This window comes from Dicentrarchus labrax, unplaced genomic scaffold, assembly GCF_905237075.1.
Source record: "Dicentrarchus labrax unplaced genomic scaffold, dlabrax2021, whole genome shotgun sequence".
NCBI classification, from domain to species: Eukaryota; Metazoa; Chordata; class Actinopteri; family Moronidae; genus Dicentrarchus; species Dicentrarchus labrax.
In genome coordinates this window covers 10,136,153-10,154,263 of record NW_026136706.1, presented here as the reverse complement: position 1 = coordinate 10,154,263, position 18,111 = coordinate 10,136,153, and the positions used below count along the sequence as shown (strand labels likewise).

General features: G+C 39.1%; 1 protein-coding gene across 1 annotated transcript in view; it reads left to right on the top strand.

Annotated features, from left to right (window-relative positions):
* The window catches only part of thsd7ba (thrombospondin, type I, domain containing 7Ba), a 162,183-nt gene that overhangs the window by 63,818 nt on the left and 80,254 nt on the right, over nt 1-18,111 (top strand). The window contains exons 4-7 of the mRNA XM_051404709.1: nt 7,358-8,210; nt 9,970-10,218; nt 11,146-11,315; nt 15,739-15,897. Coding sequence (XP_051260669.1) covers nt 7,358-8,210; nt 9,970-10,218; nt 11,146-11,315; nt 15,739-15,897 — 1,431 coding nt within the window. The remainder of the gene's footprint in view (nt 1-7,357; nt 8,211-9,969; nt 10,219-11,145; nt 11,316-15,738; nt 15,898-18,111) is intronic.

Sequence of the window (18,111 nt, the reverse complement as noted above, 5' to 3'; positions counted from 1 at the left end):
AACTAATTCAAGCTGTGTCTAGCAGTGTCACCATGTCCCCAGATAGTGGCAAGGGACAGGAAAATCAGCAAAAAAACCTACCCATTTTACACTAAAATTAAGAACTGAGCTCATTCACCACACTCAGTAAGTAGATAACCTATAATGACTTAGTCCAGGATCTATATCATGAAGGCAAGGAAACCCAGGGAAATTATGTTCATGCCAGCTGTTTTTAATTATTTATCCACCCACCTTGTCTTGCCTTAACAGAAAGGAACCTGTGTTTTAAAAAGCACCCATTTGAAACTCTCTGACAGCCCACTGCTGTGGGCAGGTTAGCGTATACAGAGTAGAAACAAAGACAAATGTGATTCTAGCAGTGACCTGGAAAAAATATATCAGGCAGAGAATAAGAAATGCAAGCTTATTCTTCATCTGTGCATATGCAGTCATACACATGACTTTTTCGAGCTACCAGTGAGCAAAGGTTTTGCTTCACTTACAGGTTGGTATGCTTCATTTCTGCACTATGGCCTCAAACCTATGGCTTTACCACACGTTTATGCTGAATTCACAGTTCAGTTTCATAGTTTTACATACATATTAAAAGAAATACTGAAATAATGTGTCGCTGGATATAGACTGATCATGTCAAATACTGTACTTCTACTGTATTTATTTTGTTGTCTTATCTCTAATTGATGTTAAAACTATATTGTGTGAAAAAAATCACTGACTTAAATGACACAGAAAGAGCCTGCATGCATGTCATATTGCTTTTCACACAGTGGTTTAAAGAGATTCAACTACATATACAGGAGCCTGAGTGTTCAAAGCTCTGTAGGTAAGAGTGAGAATTTTAAACTGGATCCTATATGCAACAGGGAGACAGTGAAGAGACCTGAGTAAAGGGGTAATGTGGGATAAGTCTGTTTGATCTAGTGAGTTGTCGTGTAGGGGCATTCTGGATTGCCCACAGATGATTAAGAGCACACATACTAAGTGAGGAGAAATGTGTGTTACAGTAGTCAGTGTGAGATGAGATGAAGGCATGTGTAAGCATCTCTAGCTACAGTTGAGATTATAAATCTCAGTTTACTGATATTTCTCAGGTGGAAGAAACTAGATCTGGTCAGCTGCTATTAACTTTTCATGCATTCATCATACGCTGTATTTTGTGGTGATGCCTTGGGTTTGTTCATATGCTGTATTAAGGTTCTGCTACCGTAACACAACTTAGTGCTTGATCAATATCTTGATGTTTGAATCAGAAGTTCTCTGCTCTGATTCGGATGCTAACGTATATATCACTATCAGTGTGTTTGTGCATAGTGACTGTCAGTGGGATACGGGAACCATATCAGCGTTTAGTTATATCAGAAGCTGCTGAATTGCCACCTTCCATGATTGCTTATAAATATGGATCGAAATGACAGTTTTCATTGGCATATTCATGCAGCCAGTCACAGTATTTTGTTGTTTGTTTTGCTCTGGCTGAAAATATCCCCAGAAAACAGAAAGTGAATATATCAGTAAGGGCATTGCTTCTTTATGAACTCTGTTATTTCTTGTGGGTTTACGTTACAGTGTTGTTTGACTGCTGTGCAATTTAAAAACTGTCCTTGCCCCACACTGTGATAACTCTCTGAAGGAATCATGCTAATACTGACTAAAGATGATTGATTATTCACTTAGAAGTCTTCATGCTGGTATTAAAATTATCCTCTTCATGATTTACCACACTATTGATTTGAGATAAATCAGGGCAGAGGAGCTTGTATGGTTTTTACAGTACAGACTGAGAGAATGGCTCTTTGAGCCGTCACACCTGGTGAAATCAGGCTACAAACTTTGGATCAATCCCAGTCTGTGTATTTATTTGTCTGTCCTTTTATCAAGCAAAACATCTCGGTCACTACTAATCCGATTTTCATTAATGGAAGGAGAAGAGTCTCATTGCAATGCTCATTTTAAAATGACATTGTTTGTCCGAAGAGGGGTTTTGCATTACAGTGCTTATTTGGTTAGTTACTGATTGGCCCAAATGGGGATTACATCACTCAATGGGCACAACATGTGTTAGTGTTGTCTCGTTTATACTGCTGGCCATTCAGTTAGCGATTAGGCATTCAAGTAGGTCTGGCACTGGTGCTGTAGGGCTGAATGCTAAATTTTAACAAAAGCCCATTGGGGCCATGTGTATAGTATTGCAGCCCCAGGGTACGTATTCATTAGTGCAGGATATTGAAGCTGCATTTGATGCTTTGCCTTCGGGATAGTGCAAGATGCAATAAGTATCTCATTGTCAAGCCAAAATACAAATACTATAATGCATTCACTTATTGAGCATTTATGTAAATGTATGATTTATATTCAAGCAGGAAGGTCAAACTTCTCACTGTAGTTGCTCATTCTTTTTATTATCACACATTATTTTTAGCTGCAGGTTATGAGTGTTTTTTGTCACTTCATTTGCTTGTGAAATGTCCTCAGGCAATGAGTTTTAACTCCTTTTGCTCACATTTCACAAATTTCCTTCTAACCTGCTACATAAACACTTGCTTAAAATGAGCTGATTCAGGCCTTCTGGAGATGGATTGACTGCCTGATGATAATCTGATGAATTTCTGCATATATGAATGTTGTAATTGAGGATGCACCTCGCTGCTCATAAATTACAACTGATGGAAGTGTGGCATGGGGGACGGCTCTGTGCATAATGAGGCTCAGTGGCATAGGTATCATTTAATTAAAAAGTGTTGTGACAAAAGACGCATGTATCCAAAGAGTCAAACTAAACTCAGGCAAGTTAAAGATGGATGGAGAGTAAACTCAGCAGATGTTTTTGAGGAAAATGCACAAAAAGCTGCATCGCAGAAAGAAAGATATTATGTGCTCTCTGTATATGCCACTGAAGTAAATCACCAATTAATGTTTTTTATACAGCTAAACACAGCAAATTAACAGACGCAAAATGGTGGCATAAAGTTGGAAAGTTTAGTACCAAGAAATCCTATAAGACTTTACTGACCTGACGCTTTTACCAAATGTAATTAAAGAGACCAGAGAGGCAAAAGATTTAACAGTGGTGAGTCCAGTTTTCTCTTGACGGAGCACTGCTTGCTGCTGTTTAAGAGACAGTTTACTGCTTTGCTATTTGCTTTTCTTTGTCTCCATCTGTCTGGTTTCAGGGCATAGTGGAGATTGCTTTTGTTGTGTTACTTGTTATTGTCGTACAGCTTTGCTATCATTCGTCCAACTTAAGGTTGAACTGAACACTGCTGAAAAAGAGAATACGTATTCAGTCACGCTACACCGGCTAAATTTAATTTCTGTCTTTTCCTGTATTGTAGTGAAGTCTGCTCTCGCCAAGTCAGTTTTTTTTCTTATACCAGGACGTAAATGGAATAGTAAATATAGCAGGGGCCCTTGGGGGTACCAGAGCCCCCTAGAGGTGTAAGCACGGCGACTAAGTGCGACAGGAATGAAGGAGCTGTGGGTGACTGGTTCCTCCTGAGGGGCTGACAGATGCTGATGCTGACAGATCGAGAGAGTGATTATTCAGAGCTTTGGAGATGAACTAGTGCTTGTGTTAGCTGGCTCCCCTGGCAGCGGAATCACTCCCAATCACCCCTCCATAAATCACGCAACACGTATCCTGGCACAGTGTGAAAACAGCACTATTGAGCAGACGTGGTCACGCTGATGAAAGAGTGGTTAACATGAAAGAGTGCCATCAGTGACCACAAGAGCAGTGTACTTAGCTCAGGTCTTTAGGCTCAGCTGTGAATTGCTGCTCATATCTTATTTTTGTGAAAGGCTTTTCATGTCTATTTTAGGGTGTAACCCATATAAGAATATTTTTGGTCTTGTCAGCTTTGACGGAATTGAGAACATCTCTTTAAGCACATTACAGAGCAGAAATGTTGATGGTTTATGACTAGACTTTTTGAAATTAAATTTGACTGATATCTACTGTCTAATGTGCCTAATTAAAATGTTTTCATATGTTTTCAAGCTGTGAGTGATCTTGCATAGTCTCTTCTCTTTTCTGACAGAAACAACATGTCTCCCCTGTTCAAAGTGCTTCAAGTGCCTTTGAGTTTGTAAGCAAATAGCCTGGCAGTTCACATCGGCTTAAACCAGAGCTCAAACTATCAATTCAAACTCACACAAAATCATGTTAGTTCAGTATAATACAACATGTTGCAGCCTATATACGCATACACACATACATAATGATTGATGGAAATATGCAGAGTAGTCAGTGGTACATAATGTAGTGAGAATCAGAACAAATTTGCAGTATATTGGTATAGGTCCACTTTTGGCAGTGCATGTAGTTGAAACAAGTTTTTTTTTTTTGCTGCTTTCTGCTATTTTCAGCTATTTTTGTTTGTTTCTAATTTTTATGAAGCTCATTTTCAATGCAGCGTATATTGAATAATAATATTTGACATTTAGCTGCAGCGTGAAAGAAGAAAAAAATATTATAATAATTGTTGTGACAGTATTTTTAGTTTGCATCACTTCTTTACATCTGCTGGAATACAATGTGTCTAACACTGTAACATTGCTGCACCTCTTTATGTTAAATTGTAAGTCCTAGGTCCTGAAATTAAACTAATGGACAAATAGAAGTAAAGAAATACAATTATTGTGAATTCCTTTGAGCTTTGTCATTGGTGTGTTCAGTCTTCTGTACTGCACTTGCTTTAAAAACAAAAAAAAAAGACTAAAAGATCATATGAGCATAATGATGTTAGTTACACTGTAAGTCCCCATTAACATTGCAAAGCCAAGTTGAATAAACTCAATGATGTGCTTCGATGAACTATGAAACAATTCAGCAGTTTGAAATATTGCCCCCTTAAGCAGAAAACAACAGCTCCAACGCAGTGTTGTCATGTCGATGATTGGCCAAGGAACAGAGTGTTAACAACAGATTTCTCTGGCAGGAAAAGGCATAGAATAGTTTCAGCAAGTTGTCATTCAAAAGCAATTTAGGGAGCTGTAGGATCTCATTATTACATCAGTTTAATTCCAATTAGAATAAATGAATCAAATTATCCTTTTCATAGCATGTGGCAAAATAAGTGGATGAGAAGCAAACGTGACCGACGCAGATCATATCAGTAAATTGATTTCATTTTTTTCTTGAGGACAAAAGGTCATACACTAAATTAACAGGGCTCAAATCCGTTTTTGGATTGGGTTTTATGAATCACTAATTAATTTAGCATTTTATAAAATTGCAATTTAATTAGCCTTTTTTAATAACCTTAATCTACATATTCTGCAGACATTAGCACAACATGCAACAGTGAATCTTGGTATATTCTGATATAGATCTGAGAACATAGAAGAGTAGACCTAGATTCAAGTCTTAACTGAAAGGCATGGTCAATGAGAAAAATCCACTTCATAAAGGAAGCAACTGAAGAATCAGTGCACATGACAACCAGCTCTCTGTGAAGTTTTACTTTCCAAACGTAAACTTATTCAGCCTCTTGTTAACTAAATTGTCTTAGGCTATAGTTTGTTTTGTGCTGTTTTCATGTGTGTATGAACAGTCTGGTAGCTATTCACTGCAACATTTAGTACAGACCAACAGCCAGCCTGTTGATTTGAACCTTCTTGCTGGGAGGCGACAACCTCCTCTATTTGTCACTTTAATACTTATTCTAATTTGACACTGTTTTATTTATTCATATGGGGAACAGTTCAGCTTCATTTTATTTTCAGATAGATTAAATTAACTGAAATACAAAAAGTTATATCCAAAATCTAGCTTTTTTTGAGTGTCATATCATCTGTAGACTTGAAAGTGGCTGTGAAAAGTTTGGAGTTTCCTTTTTCACAGAAATAGAGGCTGTGGTCACCTTGAATTCATGTACGTATTACATTTTAAGCTGCAATGTGATGGCCATGCAAGTTTTCACAATGGGAAAAAGGTATCAGCAATTTTGTTCCCTCCGACCACAGAGTATTTCTACTCTCCAGTATTTGTCGGAGGTGGAAAATGACTGTGCTTTAGTCACACATACTTTGATGTTGCCAGTAGTGACTGCCAAGTGTGGTTCTGTTTCACTCAGTGAGAATAAACCACATCATCACTCAGATATGATAGTGAAAGGGAAGTTTTCTCTCTCTTTTAAAACACAACTATATGCAACATTTATTGGACATTTCCTGAGAAGTGAAAACAGGTTTTTGCACCTTTGTGAGTGTAGTTTATCTTGGCTGCTTAGTTATTTTTTGTCTTTTAACACTAAGCCCTAAGCTTCAATTATCACTATGACTGATCATAGTGTTCTCATAATTTTTATCCACAACATCTATGTTTCAGAGTTTGTTATACATAATGTAACCAGAAGAGAACCATTTATTTATAAGGAACATGTAGTTGTAGCAGTTGTGACAAATGGATCAAACGACTGTTAGTTCACCACTTACGCTATTTTTGAACTTTGCATAAAGACCAATCGTATTGACTGAATCAACTGTCAGAACTTGTGAAATATGACTTTTGAACTGTAATGTTGGTAGAACTTCCTAAAGCTATCAACATACAAAATAAAAGAGAAAAAAAATCTCTTTGGATTTGTATTTTTGCTCTGTACACTCAAAATTATATGATAAAGGGAATTATCGCATTATTATTACTATTATATTATTATGTTTCTCACTTTTTATAGAGAGAAAATCCCTTACTGCTGAATTTTCTTTTAAGACAGGTCCTGATTGTATTCTTAAATTATTCCAGCCAGCAGTGGTAATTGCACATTAAGATAATTCATGTCCTTAGTGTGCTGTGAGGAAAGAGTCAGACCACAGCAAAATGTCATACATGTCTTTGGCTGGTTTGGGTTATTTTAAGTAAAAATCAATAGTCTTTCCTCAAAAAATCTATAAAAACCTTCTATGCACAGTGTCTCATCTTTGCAGGCAAGATGCTTTCACTGTTGAGGAGGTAGCTTTATTGAGATGAGATTAACAATAATTTATTAAATCCAAACCATATATTTCTCAATATATTGCCTCACCGAACAGTAAGTGGTTGCACAGCTGGCTATGTCTTACATAGCCTAAGATATTGATCAGTTTGGGAAGAATTACCCTAGTGAATCTAGTCCTTTGTGACTGAGAAACTAACCTTTTTGATATTGATGACCACCAGTGGTTTGATTACTTTGTGTTCCTTTCTTCCTTTCTTACTCAGTTCATGAATAAAGCAATCATGGAGGTTAAGTGAATGGCCTTGAATTCTGCTTGATTGCAAGCTGCCAGATAGCTGCAATTTAAATCATCATTTTTTTCCAAAAGCTCCAGGTTTTAATGAAAATGCCCTCCGTGTGTCTTCTCTTGGTTGCAGGCCAGTGGGGTCAGTGCATCGGGGAGGAGTGTGGTTCTGGCGGGGTCCAGACACGGACAATATGGTGTGTCCACATGGAGGGCTGGACTACCCACCATACCCACTGCCAGCACATGGACAAGCCAGAAAGCCAGCGGCACTGCTTTAAGGTTTGCGACTGGCACCAGGACCTTTTTGAGTGGGAGGTATCAGACTGGGGAGGCTGTGTTCTTGTCCCTTACTTTTCCAACGAGCTCACACTGAGGACGGCTGAGTGCATTACAGCACAGCATGGCATCCAGAGGCGCAAAGTCCACTGTGTACGCACTTCAAACCGTACCACAGTTACCTCGAGGATATGTGAGTTCTTTTCCCAGAAACCCCCTGTGGAGCAGGCATGTCTCATCCCCTGCCCCCAGGACTGTGTAGTTTCAGACTTCACCTCCTGGTCAAGTTGCAGCAAAACCTGTGGTGCTGGCCTGCAGCATCGGACTCGACATGTCCTGGCCACACCAATGTATGGAGGTGCAAGCTGCCCCAACCTGACAGAGACCAGGACTTGTTCTAGCCCTGTTGACTGCCCTGCTGGGGAGGGTGAGTACCAGTACAGCCTTAAAGTCGGGGCCTGGAGTGCGTGCCGACTACCCCATCACAAGGATGCCCTGTTAAGTGGTAGGACCACAGTGGACTTCTTCTCCAATGAGAACAACACAGTCACATTGCACACACACGTGTCTCATCACCACTCCCATAAGCACCACAACCACCACCAGCATGCGCACAACAAATACCCCATGTCATGGGAACTGGAGGTGGGATATCAGACCCGACAAGTCCGCTGCACACGGAGTGACGGCCAGAATGCAATGCTGAGGTAAGCCAATCACAAATGCTGCAAGGTGCTGCACCTTTCATACAGCGAAAATAAAAAAGATGAAGCTAAAATGTGGGAAATAAGCACAGTGAAAAATAGGGTATTTCTTAAGGTCCAAGATAAGCCTAAGATTATAATGAAAGCAAGGTGGCTGTGTGAAAAGAGCTGGTTTGTAGTTGTCTGGGGAACAGACCTGTACAGATAACTGGATTTGTCTTACATTAATCTCTTCATCCACTGGTGTAGCATATGAGGTGAGTTGTAAAAATTACACTGTAGCTGAATGTGGGTGTCAGGTGAAATAGTCCTAATGGAGTTGATTGTTTTTATGGTTCCTCCATGCTATTGTTTCGTAACATGACAGGGACATGATAAATGGTCATCCCCCACACGATCCCAGTGGGTCATTTTCTTCATGTGGAGGTGTATTCACTGAAACAAAATGGTTTTTATCGATGGCAGTTATTTATTCAATTATAACTAGATTATGTGAGAGCTGGTGTTTCACCAGCAAATTAGCATTTCGGTGAGGCACTATTGTGCTAAATGTCAAGTGCTGCTCCCCTCCTGTCCCTGCTGTTTGAGCTAGCCCTGGTATTTGGATTTGATAAGAATGGATTTTTCTGCACATGCTCGCACAAAAAGCAAGCACTTACACACACACACACACACACACACACACACACACACACACACACAAACGCATCCATACCTACACATACAGAAATAATCAACATTCCATCTTGTGCTTTCTTTTCAAGGAGAGAGAAAATCATTGCATGCATATTATATTGACTGAATGCCACTAAACCATCTGCTTGGTGTAAAGTGACACTATGAGTTTGCAGTTCAAATCAATTGTCGACTGCCATTCATGGAGGCATTGGTAACCACTTATCAATAATATCCAGTTGGAATGATGCATTTTTATTGTTTGACATTGCTTTAAAATGTATAGCCAAGAGCAGTGCATTACAATTGCACACAGCTAAATAAAATCTAAGCAGCGGCAGCTTTAGGGATCTAAACTTTATTGTATTAAGTATCACACCAGTTTGGATGTAGTGAGTTTTGTTAGTCCCATGTCATTCGGATGAAGGGGCTTGAAATTGGTTCTCTTGTTATGTGTTTGATATTAGCATGTTATTATCCCTGACAAGGCATACAAGGTTCACTGGCTTTATGGCTTGAGTGTGAAGGGACCATTTACAGTACAATGCCTGATTAGCATGGTATTTACTAAGAAGCTTTTGAATATGGATTTCCCACCTGAGTTCTGCCTCATTCTGCTTTTCTAATTACAGCCTAATTACAAACTAAAATTCTAAAATGAGCATTGTACTCACATCTTAATAACCTAACTAATTAAATTGTCCAAATTAAACAATGGGAGCTGTAATTACATGATTAATGCACTTGTTCCATATTTTTAAGTGAGCATATCAGTTCTTTGTACAATTTCTGTAAAGGCCGACTTTATGTCGGAGACCTATGTTATTATTTTGATGTATAATAGCATTGAATAATTATCAGAAAATCAAGATCCTAGCAGATGGTCATTTTTACTTCCTAAAATCTGTCCACCAACCTATTTAAATCCCAACCACACCAAACATCTGTCACTCGTCTGTTTTGTTCCCCACTCTCTATATACCTGTAGCAACTCTATTCTCAAACTGTGATCGGGATCTTATGAAAAAACGGTTGTCGCAATTGTACTATTTTCTTCTTTAACTTCTTTTTTCTTCGTAATCTGCAGTCTCTGTGTCAAGGACAACTCCCCCCTGACCTTTCAGGCATGTGTGATGCCCAAAGACTGTCAGACGTCTGATTGGTCATTGTGGAGTCCCTGCTCGAAGACCTGCCGGTCCACCGACCTGTCTCCTGGTTACCGCCTCCGGTCACGGATCATGACGCAGATCCCAGTCGGAGGGGGGAAACGATGTCCTGCCCTTGAGGAAAAAGAAGCTTGCAACATCATAGGAGATTTACTTCCAAACTGCCCCAGGTAGAGTGATGGTTATCATCTAATTTTGATCTCACAGTCATCAGAAACAAAAGCTCTGTTCATGTGTAATTTCCTGATACAGATGTGTATGCATAAATTGTCAAAGTCTAAAATCAAATAATGTTTTTTAATTTAGCTTCTCTGAGCTTTTTTCACCTGAATGATTATGAGAGAAAGCCTAGAGGCTGCAAATATTCATGATCTCACTATTGAATTACTTTGTGCATATTTTTTGGCATTGCCTCAATTATCTTGTGACAACTACAATAACCACTTGCACTGTTGGGAGTTCCTGACCCAATGGACTTAACATGCATGATAAACAACGTTTGACAGAACCTCATTGTTATAGGAACGTTTGAGTTAAGATAGGTTTTTGCCTAATATTACATGCAGTAAACAAAGTAATCAATAGAGAATTATTTTCCCTGCTGGTAGGTTTTGTTTTATTTGCTAACTCTACACGGAGTGCCTGAGAGCAGAGGATTTACATGATTAGGGAAAACTCATTACGGAAATTAAGCATTTGATAGATTACTACAGGCTGTTGTTCTGGTATACTCCTCCAATAATATTGCTTTATGCACCACTGCATTTTTCATAGTTGAAACCAAACATTTGTTTAGAAGTTCTGAAATCAAAATAACCATGCCTCCCGCCTCCTGACATACTGGGAGAGAGGCTCTTGCCAGAGACTGCTCTTGCTAATTTGTCTTTTGCTTTGTGTAGCTTTTCTGAAACAACTGGCACCACTGTGTGTTAACTGATTCTCTATCTTTTTTTCAATTGTCTCTGAATGGATTGAAGCTTTGTTTCTGAAAATACACAAACATGACACACCTGTATACTTCCTAAGACATACCAGAAAGGTACTCCATTCAGTTGTTGTTTTCTTGTTTGCATTGAAAATGTGCATGTCTGTGTCAGGTATGTGTGGAGGACCACTGACTGGGGAGAATGTCGCATCCTTCCCTTACTGAGCCAGCAGGACCGGCGGCTTGCTAACATCAGTATTCTGTGTGGAGGGGGGATCCAGAGCAGGAAGACCTACTGTGTTCAAGTCCCTGATGACTCAGCACCACATCACAGGAAAGAGGGTAAGAAAATGTGCCTTCATCACAGTTGACCCAGGGCTCGCTGGAAGCATATGGTGACTTAAGAGATACACCATGAATAAATTCCAGTAAACTCAGTGGTGTGTTTTGATATAAGCTCTGAGCATAAATTATTAAAGTGAAAGTTAGCAGCAGAGCATTATGTTGGTTATGCAGGCAAAAAAAAAAAAAAACAATCATAAAGTAGCTGTGTTGCTGTTTAAAGTATGTTCAAAGTGCAAGTAGACAATACGGATTATTGTTTTATTCAGACTGTGTTTTCTTGAGCTACAATATACTGTATCTAAGGCTTTGAGCAGCAGGGACCCACTACTCTGCATGTGAAATAGCTCATTTTACCTCTACAGGTTTAACGTTTTTTTTTTTCATTTCAAGTAAATGCAAGAAATTGATGTTATGTTGCAGCATCAACAGTGATTTTCAGTTTTAAATAAAATCTTTGCACTTTTTTCATGTTGAGAACCTGCAAACCACAAAACAGCATGAAAAGGAATTGATAGCAGTTTGCACTGGGTTTAAACTGTTTGCCTGGTATGTATATAATTATGCAAATAAAAGAAAATTAAAGTAATAGTTTGGCATTTTAGGAAATATTCTTATTTGCTTTCCTACTCAGAGATATATGAAAGGATTGATACCACTCGCATGTTTGTATGGTAAATACAGTACAGTCAGCAACTGGTTAGCTTAGCTTAGCACAAAGACTGGAAAAACACAGCTAAGCTTGGCCTGTCCAAAGGTAACACAGTCGGACGTCTGGCACCTCTAAAGCTCACAACACCCCTGGTTGTACGGGATTACATTTCCTGTATTTTCTGGAGTTCTGACATTGCTGGTAGGTAGGTTGCCAGGGAACCAGAGCAGACACCAGTTAGTGTCTATGCCATGCCAAGAAATCGTTATTATGCTCACAGCCTCATGAGGCAGCCACCAGGAAATAACTGAGCAAGATACTGAAGAAATTACTTGAGATGAGCACAGAAGCTTTGTCGCTGTCACTGTGTGCATAGGTGAATAAGAGGTACTGTGAATGGCTTCTTCCTGCTCAGGTTGAAAAGTGCTATATTAAAAAAATTACCACTGATCATGAACAGTGGACAGTCTCTGTTCTTAGATCATTATCCCTGAATACAACCACAATCAGTGAATATATATAATGATTGATGAAGATGATTATAAATTTTAACTTTAATATAACAGCCACAGGAAAATCTTTATTTGGCTTCATTGTGAAAATAACCTTTCCTGGAGTGCACTAGAAGATATTTGTTAAAAACAAACAATATGACTAATACAACTTATAGTTCAGGCCATTGTTATTGTCTAACTATCCACTGTTTATTTGCTGCAAATCAAAACAAAGCATTTACACATGGGACCAACAGCTGCCTGGTGGGCTTTGGTCATCACAGCAACTAGCTTGGTGCAAGATTTCATAAGATTCATAGTTGAGACGTGGTGGAAATGTCACAGGAAACACCACAAGATACAGTAATTCCTAAACTCTGTCACTGTAGTCACACATGGATAATCTAATGCACACAAAGTCTAATTTCTTTAGTGTTTTCAGTCTTACCTCCTTTTCCAATTATTGTTAGTGCGGGAAATCTAACCGACTAAATCACTTTGATGTGGGGGTGGACACAGTAACTTGAACACCTAGGATTGCATTATATTGTACAAGCATCTGTGTAATTGTGCCAAGCCTGGATTGTAGGAGAAAATGGGCATTTTCACTAAACATAAATATCAGTATAGTATTAAAGGGGATGAATTAGTTTACTTTGAACATCAGGCAGGACCTGCTCATCCTTCCCCCTGTGAATTATGCTTATTTTATTATGCATTATGTTAGTATCATGCAGATTTAACAAGCTGTAATAAAATATAGACAGGTGGCATAAGATAATAAATTCAGTCAATGTAGGTAATTCAAGTTATAAAAGAAGTAAGTTACTGTTAATCAAAAGGAGAGAGAACCACATTTTATTTTGTGTTTTTTGTCTTAAAGCACTGACAGCCAGTTTAAGCTTGGCAGGGAGATGGTAATTGTGCAGCCAAACTGCTTCTTCTTTATAAATAAATCGCCTCAGAAGAACGACGACACAGCTACTGAGGGAGAGGTTGGCAAAGTTCACTGAACTTTTCCAGAGAGTTATGGAGACTTGCTTCGGACAGGGTATGTGTCAGAGTATCAAAAACTATTGAATGTCAGATTTGTAATGTTTTTGATCAAATAGTTCCAGATTTAAGTGAAAATATGTCCACCTTCAGACAATTTTATTTGGGATTGTACATCTGCTTGTCTTTTTTTTTTGCCTTTTCTGTAAAAATGAAAAAGTCCTATTTACTGCTTATGTACAATATATGCACTGTGCAAATAAATTGCAGTCTGTTTTGTTTTGGTCACCATGTTGGACATGGTAAAAAAGTATGTTGCATATAGTTTATTTTTCTTTGGAGGTAAAATTATGGACGGTATCTATTGTAATGTCCCTGTGGGTCTCCCCTGAACCATATCAGCTTAGCTTGTTGTGAGGCCTTATATTTATTTATTTAACTATGTATTAAGGAAGGCACTGCTGTATTTCCACTGTTCTGCACTTGGCCATGGCCATTTTTAACTTGATGCAACAGATATAGACACAGCAAATAAACCTTAAAAACCTTTTACAGTACGGCACTTTGACCTAACCCTCTTTACATTTGCAATATCTGCAAAGCACTTATAGTACGCATAGATTTAGTATAATGTAAACAACCCAGAACCAGATTACTGTTGGTAAATGCATTCATATGAACAGAATATGAGAAGGCATGCAAAATTAGCTAAATGTAAGAATCACCAAGGCAACCAGTTTTACTGTGTGTTTATGAACTCCAAATGGCTGTGCTAAAAAGTAATACTCTTTCACAAAATTTTAATTAAAAAAAAATATTTTAGGCTTATAAAATCAATCATTACAAGAAAAACTAGGAGCACATGCATACCAAGTATTTCATCTATCTTTTTAATTAAGCACAGTGGGTATTTTTTAATGGCTTTCAACTATAAAGTTCTCTTTTGCAAATCATAGTCTTTCCTGCCTAATAAACATAACCATTTGTTTAATAATAACATATTAATTTAGCCTCATCCATATTGTATTTTGTGTGCCTGCTTGATGTGCACTGGGTGGCTTCATTTTTAGCCGAGGAGTTTTGACAGTTGCTGTGGGATGCCCCTTTAACTCAGCAGAGGTGTATTTGGACAGTGAATATGTTAGCTGAATGTAATCAATGAAGGCAGCTCTTTGAATCAATGGATTTGAGGGACAAAGATCAATACGTAATATGTAATATTTACCTTTACGTGACCTGCACAGCTTTAGCTAATGTAAACAGATGTATTCCTGCAATATGGAGAGCTCCTTGGTCTGGCAATGTGGAGAACAATTTGCTCCTGTTGGCTGTCCACTGCAGTAATGCAATTGACAAAAACAAGTAACCACAATTTGGGGAACAAAGCGGAAAGATCTGTACTATGCACTGTATGAATGTGTTTAAGCAAGCATCTCATTTTTACAAAGGAGATCAAACACCATGTAAATTACTTTTCGTAAGAAGACAAAATGCACAATGGACATTTAGTGAATTCCTCTTTGGGCTCTCATTTAAATGGAAATTTGCCACTCAATGATGTGCGGAGGTGCATCAAAATGGAATATTAGATTGAATAAATCCCTGTGTGTGGACAGGCAAAAAATGCCCTCTCATTCTATCTGAGAGACTAATGTCAGAGCCCATTACAGGTGGCTGAGGTTTCTGAGCTTTTCTACAAATGATACCAGCCATGCTTAGCAGTGAATTGGTTATACCGTGTCTTGCCTTAATATCTCCCTGTTCAGCTCCTGTTTACTCCCTTAGCTGGCCGCTGCCCTCTATTTAATATCCTCCTGAGCCAGGCATGAGATGAGAAGAGCAATTTTCTTTCTGTTCTTTTTATTTTCTACTTTTTTTTTTTACTCCACAATAAGCATTGCTAAACCTTCCCTGCTTCTCATCACAGTGTACAATATCTGAAGCTGTAGTCTTTACTAATAAATATACTACTGTCTTCCAAATCAGGACTAAATTACTTCCATACTTTTCATCCAGCGACACTGATGCTTCCTCATCTTCTTCACTCTCTTCACAGCATCTAGCACATATTTCTGTTTACATTCCAATTCCAATTTCTTATTACCTGACAGAAATTGCACACACACACACACACACACACACACACACACACACACACACACACACACACACACACACACACAAACACAAACACAAACACATATACACTCCATTGCGGCCTGTGTGTGGCTGAGCTTGACTTAAGCCCGGTATATCCCTGCCTGTGTTCCTTTTGTTTGTTCAGTGTCCAGGCCTATAAATGCCAGGCTATGCGCTGGTGAAGAGCCCCCCTCGGCCGTCCAGCACTGCTCCATCCCTTGCCAGCACCACTGCCTGCTCTCCCAGTGGTCACCCTGGGGTGCCTGCCTTCATGACAACTGCAAAGAACCACAGGGAAAGAAAGGTATGATGGAGTAAATTGGATCTGAGGCTTTGGCTTTTGAAAGAATTGCAGGACCGCATGTAAATTTGTCAACAGTGTAGAGAAAAGACATGATGAATGTGGATGCCGATGATTGCTGTGGTCGTATGATTTCAAAGTTCTAGAGTTTTAGTAAAAGTACAGCAGTACTGTGCAATGAATAGTTTGATAAGGCTGCATGGTCTCATCAAAAGAGCACAGTGTCTTAAAATACATGTTCAAGCACTGAAAGGAGAGAAACGCTCCCAGCACTGATGGTTTGTTAAAGTGACATGAACAGAAAATGTGTAGCTTTTTGAAAGAGGTTTTGTTGTGCACTCACAACTGCAACCCCATGTTCACATCCAAAGACCTGTATAGTTTTCATTTATGTAGTTTATTGTAACTATTCTAACCTTACCAAATCAATACTTTGCACTTAACCAAAGCTGTTTTATTTGCTTGTTTCATGTATTATCCCTGCAACATTAGCCATATAACAGCTGAAAGAAATGTGTGCAATCTTTAGTTGTCACATAATCACATTTGTGGTGCAAGAACATAATGTCCAGTGTCCAGAGAAACAGAGTTTGCATTTCAGTATGAGAAATGAGTCATGGTAACTGTGCTACTGCTACATTGTAAAGCATCTTGTCTTATCTCTCACAGACATGTCTTCTACTTACAAAAAAAAAAAAAAACACCCAGAGGACTAAAATTAGCAAAGCAACTGATGTTAATATAAAGATGTAACTGACCATAGCTAGCACTTGTTATTGCCAGCTAGTTAATGTGCAAATTAAAAGGATGATCGCTGCTGTGACCAGATGTAACAATCTATATTCTTTTAAATGCCAAAAATATTGTTTCAAGATATATCCTCCATTAAAATGTCTTGAAAAGCAGAATACTGTTCCCTCAGAATCCGGAATCATGTTTGACAGATGGACGGACAGAGGGATGGACACATATCCAAAAGATAGTACAGATAGCTAGCTAACAAGCTGATATGATTTAAAACTGAAACTGCTAATGGCACAGATGGACCGGTGGTGATATCATAAGCACCCAGTCAAAAAACAATTATCTGCTGAGTTATATTGCAGATAGCCATGTAGTACATTTACAATCAGCTGTTCACAGCAACTGTTGCTTAAGAGTTGACTACTTTCAATATGGGCAACAAGGGACTTTACATTAACCTCATTTAATGTTTAATGTTTTCAATTTAGCATGTTTTGAATGCTAAACAATAGACTTTGTCATGCTTTGGCAACACTGAAACTGAAAGAGAGAAAGCTATTGAGGCTGACGGAGGCTAGGAGAGAGAGTGACAGTGCAAGAGAGCGATGTTGTCAGAGCAGGAGAGAGAGGCAGTATATGTTTGAATCCTAAATTGTTTGTTGATAAGTGGCTGACTGAGAGGAAGTGTGCTCTGGAGGAAGGCAGTACACGTATAAACCACAGCAAACGAAAGACAGAAAGAGAGCACACCTGTAGTTCGGCTCTCAGTCCCCAGGAGGGTGAATGGAAATCAGCAGACAAGATGCTTCCTGTCTGTCTGTGTGTGTATGTGTGTGTGTGTGTGTGTGAGAGAGAGTAAGTGTGCTCAAGTATTCAGCGTGCTCGTGCTGTCTGAATGTTCTTGTCTTTTTTCACAGGTGAACGAGTGTCATATCTGACTGCTTCAGAGAGGCTACGCAGTGTGTGTGTGTGTGTGTTTGTGTGTGTGTGTTTCAGTGTGAGGCACTGGCGGTGCTGTTACTGCGTTAGCGCTGTGCTAAAAGGGCAGCATGACCTCGCCCCTGCTGTGAGTAAATGTGCATGAAAGCCCCCCGGGGAGCGACTGAAGTGTGGATTGTTCAGGTCAGTGCCCACACTCTCCAACGCTGGATCTCTATGGGATGAGCCAGCTCCTCTCACAGACAGTGTCATTAATATATTTCAAGGAGTGGAAAACGCAGCACATGCTGTTTTGCACAAGGCTCTCTAGTGGCATACTGTCTTTTGATGGCATTCATAAAGATCCACAGCACACAGCAGATAGAGTATGAAACCAATAGAAAATCACTTTCAGAGAGCTCTGTTGCCTGCGAAGCAATGAACAGTTATTGTGTAGTCGGCATTGTTATGATCCAAGTCGTTTGCCTGTGGTCCTTGGGCTGCAGAGAATTTCTTGCTCCTATTGAATGTGCACTTAGCCTTTATGTTTCACAA